We start from the raw sequence: 20366 nt of genomic DNA, 5'->3' as shown, positions 1-20366 counted from the left end.
CCGCAAGGGCCATCCAGTCCAACCCCCTGCCATGCAGGAAATCTAAATCAAAGCATCCCCGACAGATGGCCATCCAGCCTCTGTTTAAAGACCTCTAAGGAAGGAGACTCCACTACACTCCGAGGGAGTGTGTTCCACTGTCGTCAATGTGGTACTCTCTTGTCTCACACAGTGTAATGCATGAGTAGACTCTGCAGCCCTTTAGATGTTGTTGGAGTGCCATAGGTGAATAGCCTAGCCAATACGACCAATGAAAAGGAATCCTGGGTTGCAGTTCAACAGCATCTGGAGGGTCACACAATTACCATCTCTGATGTGATACTTTGGGACACAAAATGTTCCATGCTATGTTGTCGTTGAAACACAATACAGAGAAGATGCTGAGAGTGCTTGGTGGTGGAACTCTCCCCCTGCCTAAAGTGTATGCTCACCAGATACAGTACAGGAAGGATCCAGGAGAGATATTAATGTCATGAGAGGCACTTTTTTCCTTGACTTTCTTCAGTAATTTTTCCACATCTTTTCTGCTAGTAGCATGCTGTCATTTGCACATCTTAAATTGTTGATTTTCATTCCTCCAATGTTCACACTTCCTTTCTCAGAGTTTAATCCTGCATTGCCTTTGATATATTCAGCATATACGTTTAACAGATAGGATGATTAAATTCTCTGAGCCCCCCCTTTCCAGTTGGAAACCTTTCCATTTTCCATATTCTTTCCTGACAGTAGCCCCTTGTCCTGAGTACAGATTACACATCACAATAATCAAATGTTGTGACACACCCATTTCTTTACGAGAATTCCATAATTTTTCATAAACTGCAAAATCAAAGGCTTTGCAATAATCAATAAAGCATAATCTTCTGAAATTCTTTGGTATGCTTCATTATTCAATGTATGTTTGCAATATGTTCCCTAGTGCCTTTTCTTTTCCTGAATGAGCTTGGATATCTGGTATTTCTCTCTCCATATATAGTAAAAGCCTTAGTTGTGGATTTTAGCATTACTTTGATTGCATGGGAGATTAACACAATAGTCCTGTGGTTAAGACAATCCATAGTGTCCCCTTTCTTGGAGATTGGAATGTATATTATGTGTTTGGGCCAATCTATGGGCCACTGTTTTGTTTTGTTTTTTTGTTTTGTTTTTTTTGTTTTGTTTTTTTATATATATATATATTTTTTTTTTTGCTTATTTGCTCTAAGATTTTAGTTAGAATTAGAGTACATTCTTTCTCTGTAGCTTGAAGCAGTTCTGTTGGTATGCCATCGGTTTCTGGTGATTTATTTTGCCCAAGTGCTCTTACAATTTCCATTTCACTTTCTAAAATGGGAGGTTCATCTTCAGTTGGTTCTTTCTGGAATGAACCTGTCATCTATTCAACTTTTTAATATAATTCCTTAGTGTATTGTTTTCATTGGCTTTTTATGTATATGTATTTGGTCATGTAAGATGTTCCCCTCCTGGTCATTTAGTGAAATGAAATTCTTTATTACGGTCAAAGACCAGCATCTATATAAAATATAACATAAAAATAAAATAATACACATAAAAAGATTGCTTGGGATAAAAATCTGCCAACTAGAAATGTAAATAATTCATTTCCATTACATTTAAGATAGCTTCATTTAAAATAAAATAAAATAAATGAAATAGAAATAAACCTTTATGGGTTTCCGCCCTTAAGATAGAAATAGTAAAGGTAGATTAGCAATATCAGATTTTAACCAGACATGTAGTATCAGACACGACACAATATTATGTGTTTAACTTTGATCAGTTGTTCTCTTCCTACAAGTGATTGCTAGTGCAGAAAATTGTGCCACTTTATAAGTTATATGCGAGTTCCAGTCTGATAATAGGTAATTTAAATAAAAAGCTTCATATCTCCCAGGTACGTTCAAGAGTATAAGAGTGATCAAATCTCTGTGAGCATTGTCATAAAAAGGGCAGTGAAACAATACATGTCCAACATTTTCTATATCTCCTGAGTTACAGGGGCATGTTTGCTCATGAACAGGAGTCTTACTAAATTTACCCTCCAGTAATGCTGATGGAAGAACGTTTAATCTAACCAGTGCAAAAGCTATTCTGTATCTGGGGATCAATAGGTTCGTGATATACTTTGGCACAGTAAGCGGTCCTATACTGTCCTTTATTGGTCATTTAGTGTTCCCACTCTTGATTTAAATTTCCATTTGATTTCTCAGATCTTGTGGAAGAGGCATCTTGTTCTACTTTTTCTTGTTATCTTCTGTTTCTCTGCATTGCTTATTATAGTAGTTCTCCTTGTTACTGAATATAGTCATCCCTCCGGATTTGCAGTTATGGAACTCGCGGTTTTGATTATTTGCGAGGTCGCCGCCATGTGCACTCCCCTCCTCCCTCCTGCGAGCCCCTCTCCATTCCTTCCTTCTTTCTCCCCTCCTAGTTTACTTTGGCCTCAGAGGCCAGGAGGGGGTCTTCCCTCAGTCTGGCGGGAGTGAGGCAAGGCATGGGGGCCACCTGGATCTCTAATCCACACTAGCTGCCATGGGAATTAGCTTCTTGGTGGTGCTGTGGGTCTTGTTTGCACACACCACACCCCCTCCACTGCAGCCAATGGACACGCTTGCTGAACATCTCCTCACTGCTGCCCTGTGATTGACTCAGCTGAGCTGGCCACGGAAGGGCAGGGAGGTGATGGATAGCAAGCATGTGCTCCATCCCCCTGGGACCCTTTGCCTTCCCCATTGCTCCCTCAGCTGTTTAGAGAGCGATGGGGAAGGCAAAGGGAGGATGATCCTCTGTCCCCCATTTTGCCCCTGTTGCTCTGGAGCCAGCTCAGCTGAGCTAATCCCAAGGTGACAAGGGTGAGGTGGGAAGCAGGGGGGCACCCATTGGCTGCAGTGGAGGGGGTGTGTGCACGCCGGGCCCAGAGCGCCACTGGGAAGCAAGTCCCCATGGCGGCCGGCACAGAATTGAGGCCCCGGCTGCCCCCATGCCCTACCCCACTCTCTCTGGACTGAGGGAAGGCCTCCTCCTGGCCCTGGAGGCTCAGCTAGGGCAGAAAAGAAGGAGGGAAGGGAGGGAGGGAGGGAATTGAATAGTCATGAAATTTCAAACTTGTACTGGGTCCCAGAATGGATCCCCCGTGAATCTGGAGGGACAACTGTAGTTGCATTCAGGGCTATGACTCTATTTCTGTAACCTTTTATTTTTGCTTCTAGTCTGATTTAACTGCCTGAAGAATTTCATCTGCCCCTTTGATGGTTTTTGGTTGTTGTTTTTTGGCCAAAAATCTACTTGGGGCCAAATTTTCAAGGAGGATTGCTGGAGAATGCAGGAGAAAAGGGTGTTGCTTGGACTGCATGATTTCAACTCATAATAGAAGGACTATTTCACCACAAACCTATTCAGCTTAGTATCCTTAGTATCTCTTAGTATTGGGCTTCTTAGACTATATATATAGTAGCACTTAAGTAGCTCCCCCGTCCTTGTACACATGAAGCCTCTGTACTCCCTGACATTTATCTGTTGCTTTGGAAAAGGAAAGAGTAGAATCTCAGCCTTGAAGAGTAAATGGTAGGGCTAAGAGCATTTCCTGTCCTTATGTCAATTTTGTATATTTCTGCAGGCTTAGGCTGAGGTGAGCACCTATGCAGAAAGTGGAGTGAGGAAGTAGGCAGTGGCCATGTGCATGCAGCCACACTACCATTTGGGATAACAGGATTTCAGGTGAAGTCCCTTTGTACTTAATATTGGCTTGGCCACATGCACGCCCCACCATTGGCGACAGTGCAGGCTTGTCGTCCATGGATAGTTAAATCTGTGCATAGCAAGTCTGCGGATACCAAGGTCCCACTGTTATCACATGTATGGTAGTAACCCTATCTCTGAAATACAGCACAAGGGGTATAGTAGCCTTTTCTACCTGATGGCATTATAACATAAAACTTCCTTTTGCCATAATAGTTACTCCCTCAATCCTCCCTCCAATCTCTGTATCACCTCCAGATCCACATGTGTTTGATTTCACCACCCCCTCTTTGTTACAGTAAGGCAAGCATGTTGTGAGTGGCCATGCCCTCATAGCAGCCATTTTATGACAGAACCCCACAACATGCTCCCAAAGTTACATAAATGCTCATGGGGCCAGACAAGGTTAGTCACCCTGGCCTAGGATAATATTGGATCTAGCAAGTTTGTGATAGACACTGTCCTGTTCTTATGTATATCTATAGAGTGACTGACAAAGAAATCTGGTTTGGGAGATATCTACTTAGATACAGTTTGCTGGGCTTCTACAGACACACATGCAATACAGAGGACAAGGTGGGGAAGTGAGGGATCACCCCTTTCTTTTTTTATCCCTCCTCCACCTAGTCTGAATTATTCCAGGTCTTTGCATGCAGATTTTAATGGGAAAGCAATTTTAGTAATACTTAGGCATATCAAATGGAATAAACAGGCAGTACAGCCAACAATATTTCACAACACATTCGCAGTCCCCAATCACTCAAAATGTATTTTCATTCTCTTCCCTCCCCATAACATTCAGATGGCTATGAGTAGCATTTTTTGAATTTAAATTTAATTTTTTTAGTTCTGATGACAATATTTTAGACAATATATTGGTGAAATTTGTCTTGTCATTACCTCTCTCTACCTCAAGCAAATAAATAAATAAATAAATAAAGCCAACAGATGTCAAACACACATGATGGTAATAAATGCAAGCTTACAATTTGTGTGGTTTTTGGGTCATGAGGGAAAAATTAATAATTCCAGCTATCTGCTAATAACTTAATCCTCTTTCATATCCATAGAAAGATGAGAGTCCTAACAGAATTCCAGCATAAAAGATGCCTGTTAATCTATGAAACAATTTGGAACACTTTTTTGTTTAAGCCCTCTATTTCTGCATATTAACCAAAATGTCATAAAAATACCCTTTTGCTGAGGATATGCGCCGTACAGAGTCACCTAACTACATTATATACAAATAGTGGGCATAATCCTCATAATTTGAAGTCCTAGCAATTTCCATGGGAACCTTTTATGTGTATGCTTGGCTTCCCAGTTTGTTTTTTTAAGTGGAAATAATACTGCATTAAAACCTGTTTGGGAAGTAAGATATGAGTTACAAACAGTTTTTATTTGTATTTTCATTGTATTTCTTCCCTCCTCCCCACCCTGAAGATGTTCCTATTGAAATTTGAACTTTTTTCTGCTCCAGATGTATAAACTCGGTTTTTTCATTTACTACACAAACTATTTGTCTGATGTTTCTTAACACCTGTTTCTGAATATGCACTATTCCCTTATCATTGGCATATGTAGTGTTCAGTAATTATACATTATTTATGTTGTACTTTGTAATTTAAATCCAAAGCTGGGACATTTTAAATTTTCATGAGACAGAAATTAATTTTTACCAAAATGTCTGATACAGGAGAAATGAATTGAACTTACATTTAAGATCAACCTAATGGATGCAGTATTTAACAAGCTTTTGTAAGCTGAATTATTAATATCCCAAACATATCAAAGTTATATAGTTAATCAGAAATCATCGCTTCCCGATGACTACATTAACATGGATATATATGGAAAGCTTGTTGGTTTGACCCTGTAGGCAACAATTACATACAGTACTTAAAACTTCAATAATTCTTCAAATTTCATATAATTCTACTTTGCTCTTGTGAAGACCTTGGCATTTGCTTGGCATATCTTATCTGCCATTAAATAAAATGTGAATTTTCCCTTGCAGCATATTATCTGTAACTGTGTAATTCTTGTCACTTCTTTTCAAAGAATTATTTGGATTTTGTAAATTATATTCCAGTGCCCAATAGAAACTTAGTCTGTAGTTCTAAAATATAGCAGTGTAATTTACTGTTAGAGTACATACTACTCAGAGGTAAAGCCACTTATGTTCAGTAGGACTTAACTCCTAAGTTAGTAGAGCAGACTCATGGTATCCAATGGGTTTGGTTTCAGGACCCTCCATGGATACAAAAGTACATGGATGCTCATGTCTCATCATATAAAATGGCAGAGTAGAATGGTGTCCATTATCTAAAATGGTAAAATCAAGCTTTGTGTTTTAGATTTTTTAAAAACATTTTCAAGCTGTGGATGTTTGAACCCATGGATACAGAATCCATGGATACAGATGACCAACTGTATGTATTGTATTGCAACCCTAAATTGTACTCTGATCTGGTATACCAACTTAAGTTAATAACCACACTGAGTCATGTAGAGAATAATGTTTCTATATCTATGGTGAGACAAGTAATCATAGAATCATAGAGTTGGAAGAGACCACAAGGGCCATCTAGTCAACCCCCTGCCATGCAGGAACTCACACTTAAAGCACCCTGGACCATCCAGCCTCTGTTTAGAAACCTCCAAAGAAGGAGATTCTACTGCATTCTGGGGGGATGTGGTCCACTGTCAAACAGTTCTCACCATCAGGAAGTTCTTCCTGTTGAGGTGGAATCTCTTGTAATGTAGTTCACATCGATTGCTCTGGGTCCTTGTTTCTGGAACTACAGAAAACGAGCTTGCTCCATCCTTAATATGACACCCCTTTAAATATTTAAACAGGGCTATCATATCACCTCTTAACCATCTCTTCTCCAGGCTAAACATACCCAGCTCTCTAAGTCTCCATTTATGAGGCATGGTTTCTAGACCCTTCACCATGTTGGTGCCCCTCCTCTGGACATGCTCCAGCTTGTCAACATCTTTTTTGAATTGTTGTGCCCAGAACTGGACACAGTATTCCAGGTGAAGCCTGACCAAAACATATCACCCTGATCCCCAGGGATCTTTTTCCAAGTCCCATTAATTGCAATGAGAAAGTTATTTATACACTTGACTAGATGGTGCTCTAAGTATTACGGATCATTATTGGTCTCCTTATCTGGTGCTGCATTAGCATAGCTGTATGGATTTTTTTTTATTAATTGCCCTCATTAACACCTTATTTTTAGTCTGTTTTAAGGCTATTTCTGTTAAATCACTGGAATAAAAATCTAAAGTGTTAGGACTCTATTATATGTACAGTACAGTCTTTTACGCTTGTGAAGTTTTAATGGAAAGGATTGTAATCTTAAATTTTTACTCTGAATTGCATTTTAAAAATTTAAGCAACTTAACTTGTTTAATTGCCATTGTCTCTAGCACATTTTCTTTCTTATTCTTCTCACACAATGCCTTTTTTACATGTGCTATGTGCTTTATACAAAGCCCTTGCTGGAAATCTTGGACATTTTCCATTGGGATCCCTACAGGCCCATCCAATTTGAAAATACTCTGTTTTATCCTCTCCTTAATTACAATACATAGAGCAGGGCTCTGCTTACTGTTTTGAAGTTCCACAGTATAATGATTCTATCCCAACTATAAAGACTATGGTAGAAAACTATTCACAGTTGGAAGCCAGCTGTTGCTTAGCTACCTAGCTTTTTAATTCAGAATCTCCTCCAATTTAATAATAACCAGCCCTTAAGCTGCTAAATGTATTTGTTCAGGACACATTGTACAATTTTGTGCATGCTTTTTCACCTGTTAACAGCAATTATACTGGGACAAAGAGTGCCTTTACAAAAGTGTTAATGTGTGGTGTAAACCCAGATTCTATTTTTAAAAATGCACACAAAGCCCAATAAAGTTGCAACGTGGAAATCACACCAATGAAATTGTCTAACAGAAAATTAGAAGAAATAACAGTGAATCCCATCTAACAGATGTCAGTGGGGCTTTCTTAGTCTGCCTCAGTTTACCTAGTTTGTTTCAAGATCTAACATGTTCATTTTAAAAAAAGGGGTGGTGGTGGTGGTCACAGAGATTAAAACACCCTTCCCTGGTAAGGATATTTTGCAGACAAAGAAAAATGAAAGGGGTCTTATCAGTATACGTGGAAGACATCTAGAATGCCATTACTTGTAGGGGGGGGGGGGGGGGAATCTTAACCTTCCTAATGAGGGACATACCATAACAAATTAAAAGTGAAATAAATATGGAGGACTTTATTGTGATTACTAGGAAATAGTCATATCTTGATGGCAGCTTCATAAAATACAGTTTTGCTCCATTCAAGCACTCCTACCCTCCATTGGTAGAGTACTTAGCATCACTGTGACAATGTCACATTTTCAGCTTATGATAAGGAAGCAGTTGCTGGCAATGATGTATTCATCTTTTACTCCAAGTCTCAAGTCCTTGCAAGATACATCCAAGTCAAGTGCTCTTTAGACTTGGCGAACATCCTCAGAGGGAAAGGTTTTTCTGATTGTGGTTTGCAAAGTTGGAGAAAACACATGCTTATTTGCCAGTGGATGATGGCTAAGTAGAGACCAGCCAATCCATGTGTGCCATGAGCAACAAGTTCTGTAGAAATATATTAGCAAAGACAGTAGAAATCTAGCAAAATAGTGAAGAAGACATGGAATTTTATTCTCCCCAGATTGTGAATGGCTCAGGAAGGGCACTACTGTATTTATGATATAATGAAGCAGTTTAGATGTCTTCATGAAAGACCCTGCCCCACTTGTTTACATAGTAGAAAATGAAGACTGTTGTCCTAGAGTTTGAGAGAGCCTTATTTGTTCAGAAAGCATTTGGATATTTATGATGGTAGTCATTGGTTAGCAGCTGTTGCTTCTTTTAAATTCAGCATGGCCTCAAAATAACCCAGATCCTTCCCAGATACCCAAGCAAAAAAGGTGTTTCCTTATGTAGATCTACCTTGATACATCTTATGTTCCCTTAACATTCAAATTTTGAAAAGTGTCTCTGCAAATAATAATGGTATGTACAGTATCTAGAAATGAAAGGAATATACATTAGGAATTCAAATAAAGCTTGTACAGTATAATCAAAACATTGGTGTTACTGGATGTCATTTTTTGTTATCCTTCCGCCGGCAGACTAAGACCTACTTGTTTAGACAGACTTTTAAAACAGAAGGTTTTTAAGGCATGTGCTGGGGTGTTGTTATATTGTTTTAATGTATTTTAAGCAGTTTAATCTTTTAAAGTACTTGATTTTAGCATGGAATTTGTTTTAATTATTGTAGTAATTTAATTCTATTTTAATATACTATTTTTGTATTTTTTAAAAACTGTATGGTGTTTTTTAATGTTGTAAGCCACCCTGAGTCCCAGCCCTGGGAGAGGGGCAGGAGATATTATATATATATATTAAATAGGTAGTTGAACATAGTTTAAAAAGCAATAGTCAGCATCTAATACAATCAAAATAGTGGTATATGTATAGGAGAATGAGTGGTTTACTGTAATCTCTCCTTTTCAAAAATCGAATATGTTTCTCTCGTTGATGGAAGAGCTGCTGTCATTACAATGGAAGCAAGTTGACTCTTCCATGCAGTCCCACACCAGTGCCCTCAGAGTCTTGATGGGAACAGGCATCCACAGGGACTTTCAGATATAAGAAAATATATTTGCCTCTCCCTCCACGTTATTCTTACCAGCTGAAGCAAGGGTGGGTGGTTGGATATAGGTTGTTCACTGTTGATAAAAAACTCTAACCTCTGGAATGACAAAAAAATGTGACTTGTGAAGGTGTAACTGTGAATTCTGCCATAGTAATTCACCAAGATCATGTCATCCTACATAATCTGTAAGAAAATTCTCTTTCCCAGAACATTAGGAAAAGGAATCTCTAAAAAAATGGCAGTTATTTGGCAGTCGTTTAAACACATAATAAACCTTCTTGAAAATTATTGCTAGAGTTGATCAGAAAGATTAGAAGAGAAATCATATCTCTAATGTGACTTTTAAGACATTTTTTTAAAGGAGCTACAGTACTTGGCAAACAATTTAGTGATCAGAGTCTGTATATGTTAATTCTTAAAATATTGAAAGTAACAATGATAGCTTCAATGGATTAATGGTTCTGAAGTGTTGGCAGACTTTGGTGATAGAGAAAATGACTTGTTATAAGTCTGTTATAACTCTTGTTATAAGAGAAATTGACTACACTTTGGAATAGAAGGAAATCTGTGTTGTCCTGGAATAGAACAAAAACGTGTGTATGATTATATCAAGAGGTGTTGAATACTGTTGCAGCCCTTTCCCTGAAAGAGAAATACTAACCTTATATTACTTTGCAGCCAATTGTCTTAACATGCCAGACATTTAGAGATGCAGCTGGGCATAGCCTCAATAAATGCTTAAATGGCAGAACAGGAGATTTTACAAAAACTACCCAAGATATTGCTCTGATGCACAGAGTGAACCTTTCATGGGATTTTCTTGGCAAGATTTGTTCAGAAGAGGTTTGCCATTGTCAACCTCTGAGGCTGAGAGCATGTGGCCTGCCCAAGGTCACCCAATAGGATTCATGACTGAACTGGGAATTGAACCCTGGTCCCCAGAGTTGCAGCCAAGGAACAGGAAGCATCGGGTTCCTTCAGTCGTGACCTGAAGGATGAAAATGAAGACATCACCAAAGTCCTTCTGAGAGAGTGGAAGAATAGGGGAAGAATTAAGGCCAGCTTCAGAGAGGATGTGTCAGAAGGAAATTCATGTGTCTTTTTAAATTAAAACATGTGGGTTTTGACTTTGTGCTGAAAGCCCTTCAGGGTAACTGCTAAGATTGAACAATTAAGAACAGTAGGGTAAAATAGATAAGCACCAAAGCACTGTTAAAAACTGTAGAGAAAGAGAAAGCTCCATACAGTGGCTGAGGGACAGGGAGGAAAAATCCCTCAGACATTCAGAGAGTTCAAATGTGCTCTGTGAGAAGAAGACCTTTGCTCCGGCAAAGTTGTGGCCCTCTGTGCAATTTTCCTTCTGTAAATCTCTGATCCCAAGTATCAAGACATACCTGTTTCTTAGAAGGCACTGTATTTACCTCTACCAATGATTTCCTTTCTTTTCATTGCTTTTGCCTTTTTTTCTTTTTCTTTCTTTATCTGTAATGTGCATTTGAAAGCTCCACTGCTGGGTTTTGAACAGATTACTTGCATGCTCTTGAATTCAAATCTAAAAAGCATTCCTTTAGCCAGGCCTCCCTTGGAAGCTGTGGCGTGCTGTATGACAAGATGTAAAACCTTCCATCGAGGTCACCTTATAAATATTTATTCCTATAAATTTCTTTAAAGAAATTAAATTATGTGTTCTATAGAAAAGAGACGAGAAAGGCTTTTAGTGTCACTGACTGCAAATTGAAGTCATTTGTCTAGGCGGGTCAGGTGCCACTTTATGGTGAGGATTTGCCCGAGATCCAAGTGAAGGAAGATTGATAGCACAAAGAGATGGATGAAATGAGCAAGCCAATATGCATATGAAGTTCTGGGTTAATTAGGAAAATTTAAACCAGAAAGTTTCCTTTGTGGGAAGTAGGGGCTGTTACTTTCAGTAGGGGGTTGTGCTGGCAGCCTTGTATATTTAGGCTTGATGCCTTGTGATATTTTAGTGGGAAGTGAGTATCTGTGAATACCAATGAGGCCAGTGATCAGTGCTGCATGCATTTTATTGTTAATGAGAGTTCCTTAGCCATTTTTAAGGTGAATATACATTCTTTTGTTGTCAGCTCTGTGCTCATTAAAGTATACTACAAGCTATCTGCATTTTTCATTGCTTGAAATAATTGTTTTAACAGAAAGAGCATTTCACTAATTCACATTCCCCTTTGTGGGATTCCATCCCTTTCTCCCAGTAACAACTAGATTTCTGACATACTCAGATTATCCCCTGCGACTATGAACTATTGCCATTTATATTGCCTTCTATATAACAGAAAAAAGTAACAATTCTTACCCTTTCTCTATAGAATTCTATGCAAGTTAATGTTTTTATAAATGCATTTAAATCCAAATAGACAATAGTATTTATTTTGGATCTTGGAAGGATATGTTTTACTTTTTACATTTGAAAGGGAACCGTTGAAGAAATGTGAGAGTGCCCATACTGTTTGCAAACAAGATACCCAGAGGCCTTCCTCATTTTTTCAGAGCAGGACAGAAATAATGTTTTAAAATGGTACAATATGGCATTTAAACATGCTGCACTTGGAAAAGAAAATGAGAAACAATAGGTCAACAGAAGTAGTTGCACAGTACTGCCATGTTGCAACATGATTCAAAGAAGGAATAATCCTCATTGAATATTGTGGAATTTGCTTAAGAGTAAACATGCCTGAGTTTTCATTTTTCTTCCTTTTTTGTGTGTGGAAACACAAAGACTTTCTCATAAGTTTTTTTTTACTTGCAAGTTTTAATGAATGTTAACATTTTAAAATTTATTTTCATTTTGCAGAAACCAAAACAGAAGGACTGGCATCCTCCAGGTGGCTTTATTTTAGGCCTGTGGGCACTCATTATCATGGTCTTCTTTAAAACCTATGGAATCAAACACATGAAACATATCTTCTAGAACTTCAGAGCAACCAAAATGCCTCGACTGAACTGCATTCTTGAATGTAAAATACATTTTTAATGTATAAAGGGTGTTGAAATCTTCTACCTGAAAGCTCTTGTTTTGTCACCTTTTGGTTCCACTCTGTTATGCTCTTCACAGTTTATGTCTTGTTTTTGTCTTGGTTAAGATAATTGTTTTAATACTTGTTTAGAACACAATTTCAGAAGAATTCAGAGATGGAATGCTAAGATTCTGCCTAGAAGGTGTCCCTTTCTCTTCATTGAAATGGACACTGAGGTACTGATGCAAGGGTAGACACAGCATGTCAGTAAAGGGAAAACTCTCTTTATATGTAGGTCTCTGGATCAGGCTATTTGAATGCACATTATTTTGTAGAAATAATGTTAAAAAAATCTTCTCAATTCCAAGAAAGAAAATCTCTGCTACTACTACAAACCACTACTACTTATAAAATTGTTTACCCCATCAGTGAAATGAAAGTCTAGGCAACATGCAGAACCTTATTTAAGATGCCATTTTATCAATATAAACTTAAGTCACTTTGTGGAATTTTGCTGTGACATATTGAACACTTGTTCAACAGAAACAAAAATACGGTAGGGAATATTGATCGCCTCTGTTAAATACAGCCCTTTAGATCAATCCTTTTACCTAGGGCAATTTTGCTTCTTGGATTCTATGAATCATTTAGAACTGAAAACAATGAAGGGCCCAAACACTGACCTACCTGAATTTGTATGATGAGCAAGCTCACCAATAGGATGGAAATATGGCATCTTCATGTTCAGCCACACTTTTAATTTTTCTGAAATCACCCTATGTCCTGAAATGAGTCTGGTATGTGAGATTAGCACTGTTCTAATATACTGGCTGTGTGCATGGAAGAACATGTTAATAATTTTAATAAATACATTTTGTGTACTTAAAACTTGAACTGTACTTTTTGCTGTATACAGTAATTTATGTTCTTGTAGTTTGATTTTAGAGGAATTACATTTGTTCCCAGTGAAAATAAAGGTATGGGTAAGAATGACTTGCCTCAAAATAATTTTGGTTGACTATTATAAGCCATGGCTATGTTTATCAGGCCTGAGCTTATGTGGAATGGTCACATTATAGAAGGTGGCCACATATTGTGCTGTTTATAGAACTGCTGTTGGGTTTGTTTGTTTGCTCTTGTGTTGAGGATATTGTAGATGATAGGCAAAAATACCTGAGGTGAATCACTTCACTACACACCTCAGGTGCATGTAAGGAGTACATTTCTGTACTCAATAGGTGTTCCTGTTCCGGAAGTACAAGAAATAGGTACATAGCCTACCTATTTTGTGGGCTGAAAATGAAATACACAAAAAGGGCTTCACTTCAAACATTCTTACTTGTGGGTGCTTAGTATGATAACTGTTGAGCAAGCCAGAGGCACACAGCGTAGTTGGGGAATTCTGTAGATAAAAGCAGACTTCCACACAGCAATTCATTGGGATCAGAGAATGGGCCAGGGAGAGGGGCAGTCAGATACTTATGTTCTTGTAGATGGTAGAAGGAAGAAGACATAAACATCCTAGACCTGTGAAGGACATCCAGGAGGATGTCTTGTTCTTTCTGCAGGAATGAAGCCAACTCATTCTCTTTCTTACTCCCCTAGCCTCTAAATAGTCATCTGGTTGACCCTCATTCTCTCATAGTATTCTCAGCTACTAAATAGTTATGGAGGTATGTCCAGAAAAGTAAGTTGGTGGCTCAAGGAGGGCATTGCAACAGATGGAGATGCTGTGCTTCTCCATCCATGATGACCAAAAAGGTCACTTATACAGGTCTTAACTTTCACTAATGGGATGACAGCTATAGGCTTTAATATTTCTTCGTTGTAAAATAATCCACTCCTTTATAGGTAGAAGCACTTGCAATGCTGTTAATTTTCTGCATGACGTATGTGGTCCCAAATTATATGAAAGCAATTTTCTCACACTTGAATGGTTTAAAAATGGAAAGGTAGCCAGAAGTGTTAAGTTTTAAAACAATATGTGTAATGTTTTAAAATATATTAGTATTCTATCCACTGTGCACTGAATTTCTCTTTAAAGAGACTTATATAAATTGTTCCTTGCTTTCAAGTAACTGTTTTTTCTACTTTGCCTTCCCCCATCTTCTATCAAAGTACCATGTTCTTCAATCTAACACTAAATCTGATTTATGGGCAGAAACTGTCACATTGAAAAAGATAGCTAAGGTAAAATTAGCAGATTCTGTTTCTGTTTCAATTGTTATTCTCACTTTGTAGACCTCATAAAGACTTCTTGTTTGACCTAAAAACTATCCATCTGAGTAAAAGGAGCAGACTTTGGATGGATTCTGAGGAGACAGAGAGATACAAGTCAAGACGCCCTTCTGAAAAGATAATCTGCTTAGGGAAAAGAGGCAATTAGGTGGGTTATTAAAATGCAATTTATGAAACGGAAAAAGCAGTAAGTATGCCGGCAAAGCTGATTAACAGAGGTGAGGAAAGCAATTAGATTGAAATGCAGCAATCCATGCTCAATGAATTTGAGGGTTAGATTTCTTTATGCACTAAGAATGAAAAGCAATTGGATTGTAACATCAACTTTCTCTTCAGATTCCAACAATGTCCAGAAGTATTTAATAGTGAGGGGCACCTTAGAACCTGTTCATGGGTGCTCTCTGTAATAAAGTATATGAAAGTACAGCCATGCAGCAGAGCGTGGTTGTTGTGGTTGTGGTGAAGGAACTTGGTTCAGACTTCCCTAAAAATCTTTTGTTCATTACTCATTTAAGAAAAGAGGACTGGAAAGGAGATTGGAGGAAATGCAAGGTTTAGTTGAATGCTCCATCTTGAAAATTTAAAAAATAACCTAATAAAAACAGTTACTGGTTAGTCGTCTTCTTCTCCTCTGTGACTCACATGTAGAGAGTTCTTGTTTGCTTGGAGGCTAGTCATGAGATAATCCACAAGTTTACTTTAGATCAGTAATTATAATGATGGACTACATCTCCTAGCCAGGATAAACAATGATAAGGCATACTTAGAGAGAAGTACATCATTCAGTGTATAAAACCATGAAAGACATTTGTGTCCTTTATTGTATTTTTATTTCACAAGCGCTGCTCTCTAGTGTTATTTTCTTTGATATCAAAGAAACCCCAGAAAGTCATCATAGCATAGTTCTATCATTGCCATTCCAGAATATGTGGAATTAACAGCTGATGAATGAGTAAATCAGCCACCAGTACTTGAGAAAATGTGATTGAAATTTTGGAGGCATATTTTGATTATGGTTAACTTTTTTATGGAACTCATTTTGTGGTGAGGTTGCTTCATTGGAAATCTTTGAGTAGAGGCAGAACAGCCATCTGTTGGGAATATTCTTGCTCTGGAGTCCCTACTTTCAGCAGGAGCATGCACTGAATAGCCCATAAAGTCCTCTCCATTTCAGATTCTTTGATCTTCTGATAAAAAGTTTTTCTTTTCATCTTATTCTCCAAACCTGTTTTTCATTCCATGTATCCTAAATGTCACACCAGAGCTTAGAATAGTAATTCTTTTGGACTGTAGCAGCCAAAACCATAGTTCAGAAAAGTAACATATGCAAACTGACTTAAATAGCTGTAAACTGGATAAACCCCAGCCATACACAAATACATACACACACAGCCCTCCCACTCTTGTCTGTGCTTCTCTTATGTTTTAATATTTGTGAGATCAAAATTTTTGTAAAATGCAATTCACATAGAAAAATCTGAGCACAGCATGATGAGATTTCAGGGTTTTTGTTCTTAAAACTTTTATGTACTAGTAAGCACTTAAGGAAGCTAACTTCTTTTACAATGGACATAAATGCTGAGAAGTGTAATTGTGAATGGATCAAACCCCAGGAAAAACGCAGTACAGTGACCTTCAGTGTTTCAAGATACCTCTTTATGCTTACTTTTTCAAACCTCTTGCTTTTGTTCATCTAGATTCTACACCTTTCCTGTGCTTTTGCATTAGTACATAAAGTAACACAAAAAGGTGTTTTCAAGGCTGTGCTGCAATGATTGTAAAAACTCAGGCTATCTATTTATAGAAGAAAGCATGCTTAACAATACAAACAGCAACAAAAGCTGAAGAAAGCAAAGTCCACATTGCGATGGAAATATGTGTCTTTCCCAGTATACAATCTTCTTTCCCCTTTTCTACTGTCATGTCCTTTACAGATCTCTGCCAATAAGCCAAGATCAATGAAAACAAAACAGTGTGACACTGTACTTCATAGGGATGAATACTGTCACCACCTTTTCTCCTTAGAGCATTTTGGTCTACCACAATCAAAAGTACAAGTTCATATCCTGAAGTCCATGCTTTCTGAAGATCACAATCACAAAAGACCCACAATCTGTTCATTTGGTTTTTCTTTTGGAGAACGAAAAAACAGAACAATTGGAAAAGCAAGGGAGCATATCCTAAATGAGTCCTCGAAGTAGGATTCCCCACTTTATTCCAGCAACTAGGTTTGTGCAGATAGAATCCTCTTCAGAAAGGAGTAATCCTTTGGATCCTTTTAACTAAAGGCAGAACATAAGATCATCCTACACCTAACTACCAAATAGCTGCTCAACAAGATTACTTCTTTTTGAAGAGAAGCCTTTCTGTACAACCTGGACTGCTGTAACTAGATTCTTATTTTCTTAATTTTAAAAATACAGGTCCAGCCCTTTAACTAACAAGTGAAACTACCATGGGACAGCTTAATAGGTCATTCTTGCTGTCAGTGTCATTTTCGTATTTAGTGCAGAGTCCCAGCAATCATGTCTTGCTGCTGAACATGCGTCATAATTCCTTGTATTAAACTAATGTCTGAAATGCTAAGAGCTAGGCCATTATGGAAGCAGTAGCACCACTGCAATCTATAATTAAATCTTGCCCAGTGATATTAAAAATGACCTGTAAATCAGCTTGACAAGGTTCATCAACTGTTGCTTTATGGTGCAGGCTGTGGCCCCAGCTGGTATGTTGAGGAATGCTTCCATTTACACCAGCTTCCATTTACACTAAGTCCATCTTTTTATGCTTGAAATTCATCATTCTTAAAAAGCAAGCAAACCTTGTGTTGCTGGTTTTAAAGTGTGAAGGAGCTAATGCAATCTCCCAGAAGATTCCAGAGCAACACATTTGTACATTACTTTTACGCAAAATCCCTGTTAAAGGTGGTATCCTACTTCCTACAGCTCCCCATTTTCTTTCCAGTTCATAATATTCCATTCAGTAGTCAGGAGCAGACATCAGCATGAAAGATGTTTCCCCTCTAGATGTCCCAACCAAGGGCAGAAAGTGACCTGTTTTTCACAGGAGTGGATCAATATTTCCCATGTCTACCACACAACCTTGAATGCAATGGTTTCTACTGAGGTCAGCTTCGGAATCTTATAACAACAACATTCACTTGATTTCTATCAATTCTCAAGTTCAGCTTCCATAGAAAGAGAATATTCATATTAACTCAAGTCAGGACTGTTGTATATTGTGGTTTTCCTCTATGATGAACAATTTTAAAATAACCTGTACTCCTAATGATGACTTAATTCTATTGATAGTGCCAGTGATGCAAAAAGGTTTTTTTTTTTTAAGTGAAATACTGATGTATGGCAATGTGCAACAAATCAAGTAATTCTTGACAAATACTTTGAACAAGTCATTTGTCTTCTAGCATTTGTGAGGTGAAAGGACAAATACTGCAAATGAAATCCTCTTTATTCACAAGCCAGGTATAATCCCACAAAAAACATAATGTGCAACTACCCATATACAGAACTATTAGTGCCATTCAGTCAACTTGGCAAGAACTAGATATCCTCAGTGCATCTCAAAGAAACTGGCACATTTTATGGTCAGAACCAACGTTAGAGCCATATGATTTGTTGGATTTGAGAACAGAACACTCAGTCTTGGCCTTTTAGTCTTCTTCCTACAATTCACAACACACACATTGTTGATCTGTGGGACAGAAACTGCTTTTGCATTTGCCTGCTTGTTTTCAACTGTGACTTAATTATACATAAACCCTGTATTTACATGCGACTGGACTCTGCCATCCCCAGAAACGGCAGCAGTCAAGACTTCCTTAGTTTCATTGCTATTTGACTCCATCTCCATTGTGCTGGTCTATGACTGTAATAAAGATGAACTGAACCCCATCTTCCCAAGGCAGATCCATGTGCCTCATCCTCATATATTCACCTTTAAACTGTGCAGTCCCATGCATTTCTACATGGGGTAAACTGCCACTTAGTTCAATGGCATGTACTATCATGTAATGCTTCAATAAATTTGTTAGTCTCTTAAGGTGCCACAGGACTCGATTCTTTTTGCCGCAACAAACTAACATTTTGGGAAATTGCCATATAAGTATGTATAGGATTGCAGCCTAATCTTTTGAAATCTAAAACTGGTGAACCAACAACTGTGCAGACAGCATGTGCAAAGCAACACATCAAAAACAACCTTGCAACTCACAGAAAGTCTGACTTGCCTAGGGCACATTTTGATGAGGTGAACCAAGGGCTGCCTGGCCAGCTCAAGGCCAGAATGCGCAGCCCTTATCAGTTACTCTGAATACCAAAAGACTAAAAACCATTGGGATACGGAAACTTCTCCATATTTCTGTTACCTGATGCCACAGACTACAGTTGTGGTCATCATTCTCTGCTACAGCATCACGTAAGGATGTGCTTGCTGTCAAATGGCTTGATGCTGGAACAGAGCCCAACAATAAAAAGTAAAAAAATAAAATACATCACTTCCAGATCAAATATTAATTACATGCTAGATAGAATCATCCTATATTTCAAAGAGAAAAATGTATAAATAAGAAGCTGAGCCTTAAACCAGCAGCAATATAAATCCTCAGTTTTGGAGGGATTATGAAAGATAAATAACCATATCATTGTGAAATAGAAAAATACTGGATTGCATTAAAAACCTTCACTAAGTAAGGAACTGTTAAATGTCACTATGAAAACCCAGTGGCAACGTGCCTTAAAAACACGATGAATTAAAATCTCTTGGAACTATGCTCATAATACCATAGGTTTCTTCATTGTTTTCATCTTCTTAACAAAATCACATACATATATATGTGTACAATAGACAGAAGTTAAAATATTTGCTTTAGATACAATTGGATACCAGGTGCCCTTTTAAGGTATTTCTTTGCAATAACTTCCTGAATATTGTAGCAATTTTCATCTCCAAACCCTGTTAACCTCTCTTCTTTAGGTTGGCGTGCTGCGATATGGGGTTCAATCCTCTGAAGCCTGCTACAGTAGGTGATTGTGGTTACAGCCTTGTGCAATCATTCCTCAGAATATCAGTTTAATCTTAGCATGATTCAGAGGAAGCGATTCTGGTTTCCAGTCTGGCTGAAAAAAATGAATATTGAATGTCCGGGCCCAGTTCTCAAATACTCGTTTCTCTGTGATAAAACGATGGTGGCTGCCCTTTCTTCCCCGTTCATGTGAAAGGTACATCGTACATTCATCAGGTCCCAAAGGTTCATAATAATGATAAGGTACTGAAGGATGCTTAGGATCCCTGCAAAAAGAAAGAGAAAATAGAGGGAAAGAATAGACATACTGATTTGACTGACTATAGAGGAAGAACAAAGTCTTTTTGTTGTTTCACTGAAATATGAATTCAGACTATTTTAAAAAATAGTTTGGAATGCTTTTATCTATTCTAATTAAAACACTAGCAATCTACAAGGCAGCTGAACGCACTGAAGTGCACCACATTGCTCCATTGAGCGCATGAAGCTTGGTGCGTATGTATCTAGCTTGTGTTGAGAAAAGAACCTACAGAGACATTTAAGGGGATGAATAGGTTCGTCAAACAGGAAGCTGATCCCAGATATTTGTTGCTTTGCTTCACACATGAAAATCCTGCCAGCATGGCATACAGGATAAAAGCATACC

General features: G+C 38.0%; 2 protein-coding genes across 4 annotated transcripts in view; one reads left to right on the top strand and one right to left on the bottom strand.

Annotated features, from left to right (window-relative positions):
* The window catches only part of PIGK (phosphatidylinositol glycan anchor biosynthesis class K), a 141993-nt gene extending 128664 nt beyond the window's left edge, over positions 1-13329 (top strand). For both annotated transcript variants that reach the window (XM_042463543.1, XM_042463541.1), the window contains one exon: positions 12279-13329. In XM_042463543.1, the coding sequence (XP_042319477.1) occupies positions 12279-12324 (46 nt within the window). In that variant the 3' untranslated portion in view covers positions 12325-13329. The remainder of the gene's footprint in view (positions 1-12278) is intronic.
* Positions 13330-18129: 4800 nt separating this feature from the next.
* The window catches only part of ST6GALNAC5 (ST6 N-acetylgalactosaminide alpha-2,6-sialyltransferase 5), a 102334-nt gene continuing 100097 nt past the window's right edge, over positions 18130-20366 (bottom strand). For both annotated transcript variants that reach the window (XM_042463547.1, XM_042463546.1), the window contains exon 5: positions 18130-19986. In XM_042463547.1, coding sequence (XP_042319481.1) covers positions 19755-19986 — 232 coding nt within the window. In that variant the 3' untranslated portion in view covers positions 18130-19754. The remainder of the gene's footprint in view (positions 19987-20366) is intronic.

This window comes from Sceloporus undulatus, chromosome 4, assembly GCF_019175285.1.
Source record: "Sceloporus undulatus isolate JIND9_A2432 ecotype Alabama chromosome 4, SceUnd_v1.1, whole genome shotgun sequence".
Lineage (NCBI taxonomy): Eukaryota > Metazoa > Chordata > Lepidosauria > Squamata > Phrynosomatidae > Sceloporus > Sceloporus undulatus.
Note: the sequence above shows the minus strand (reverse complement) of the source record. Positions and strands in the feature narration are given on the sequence as shown.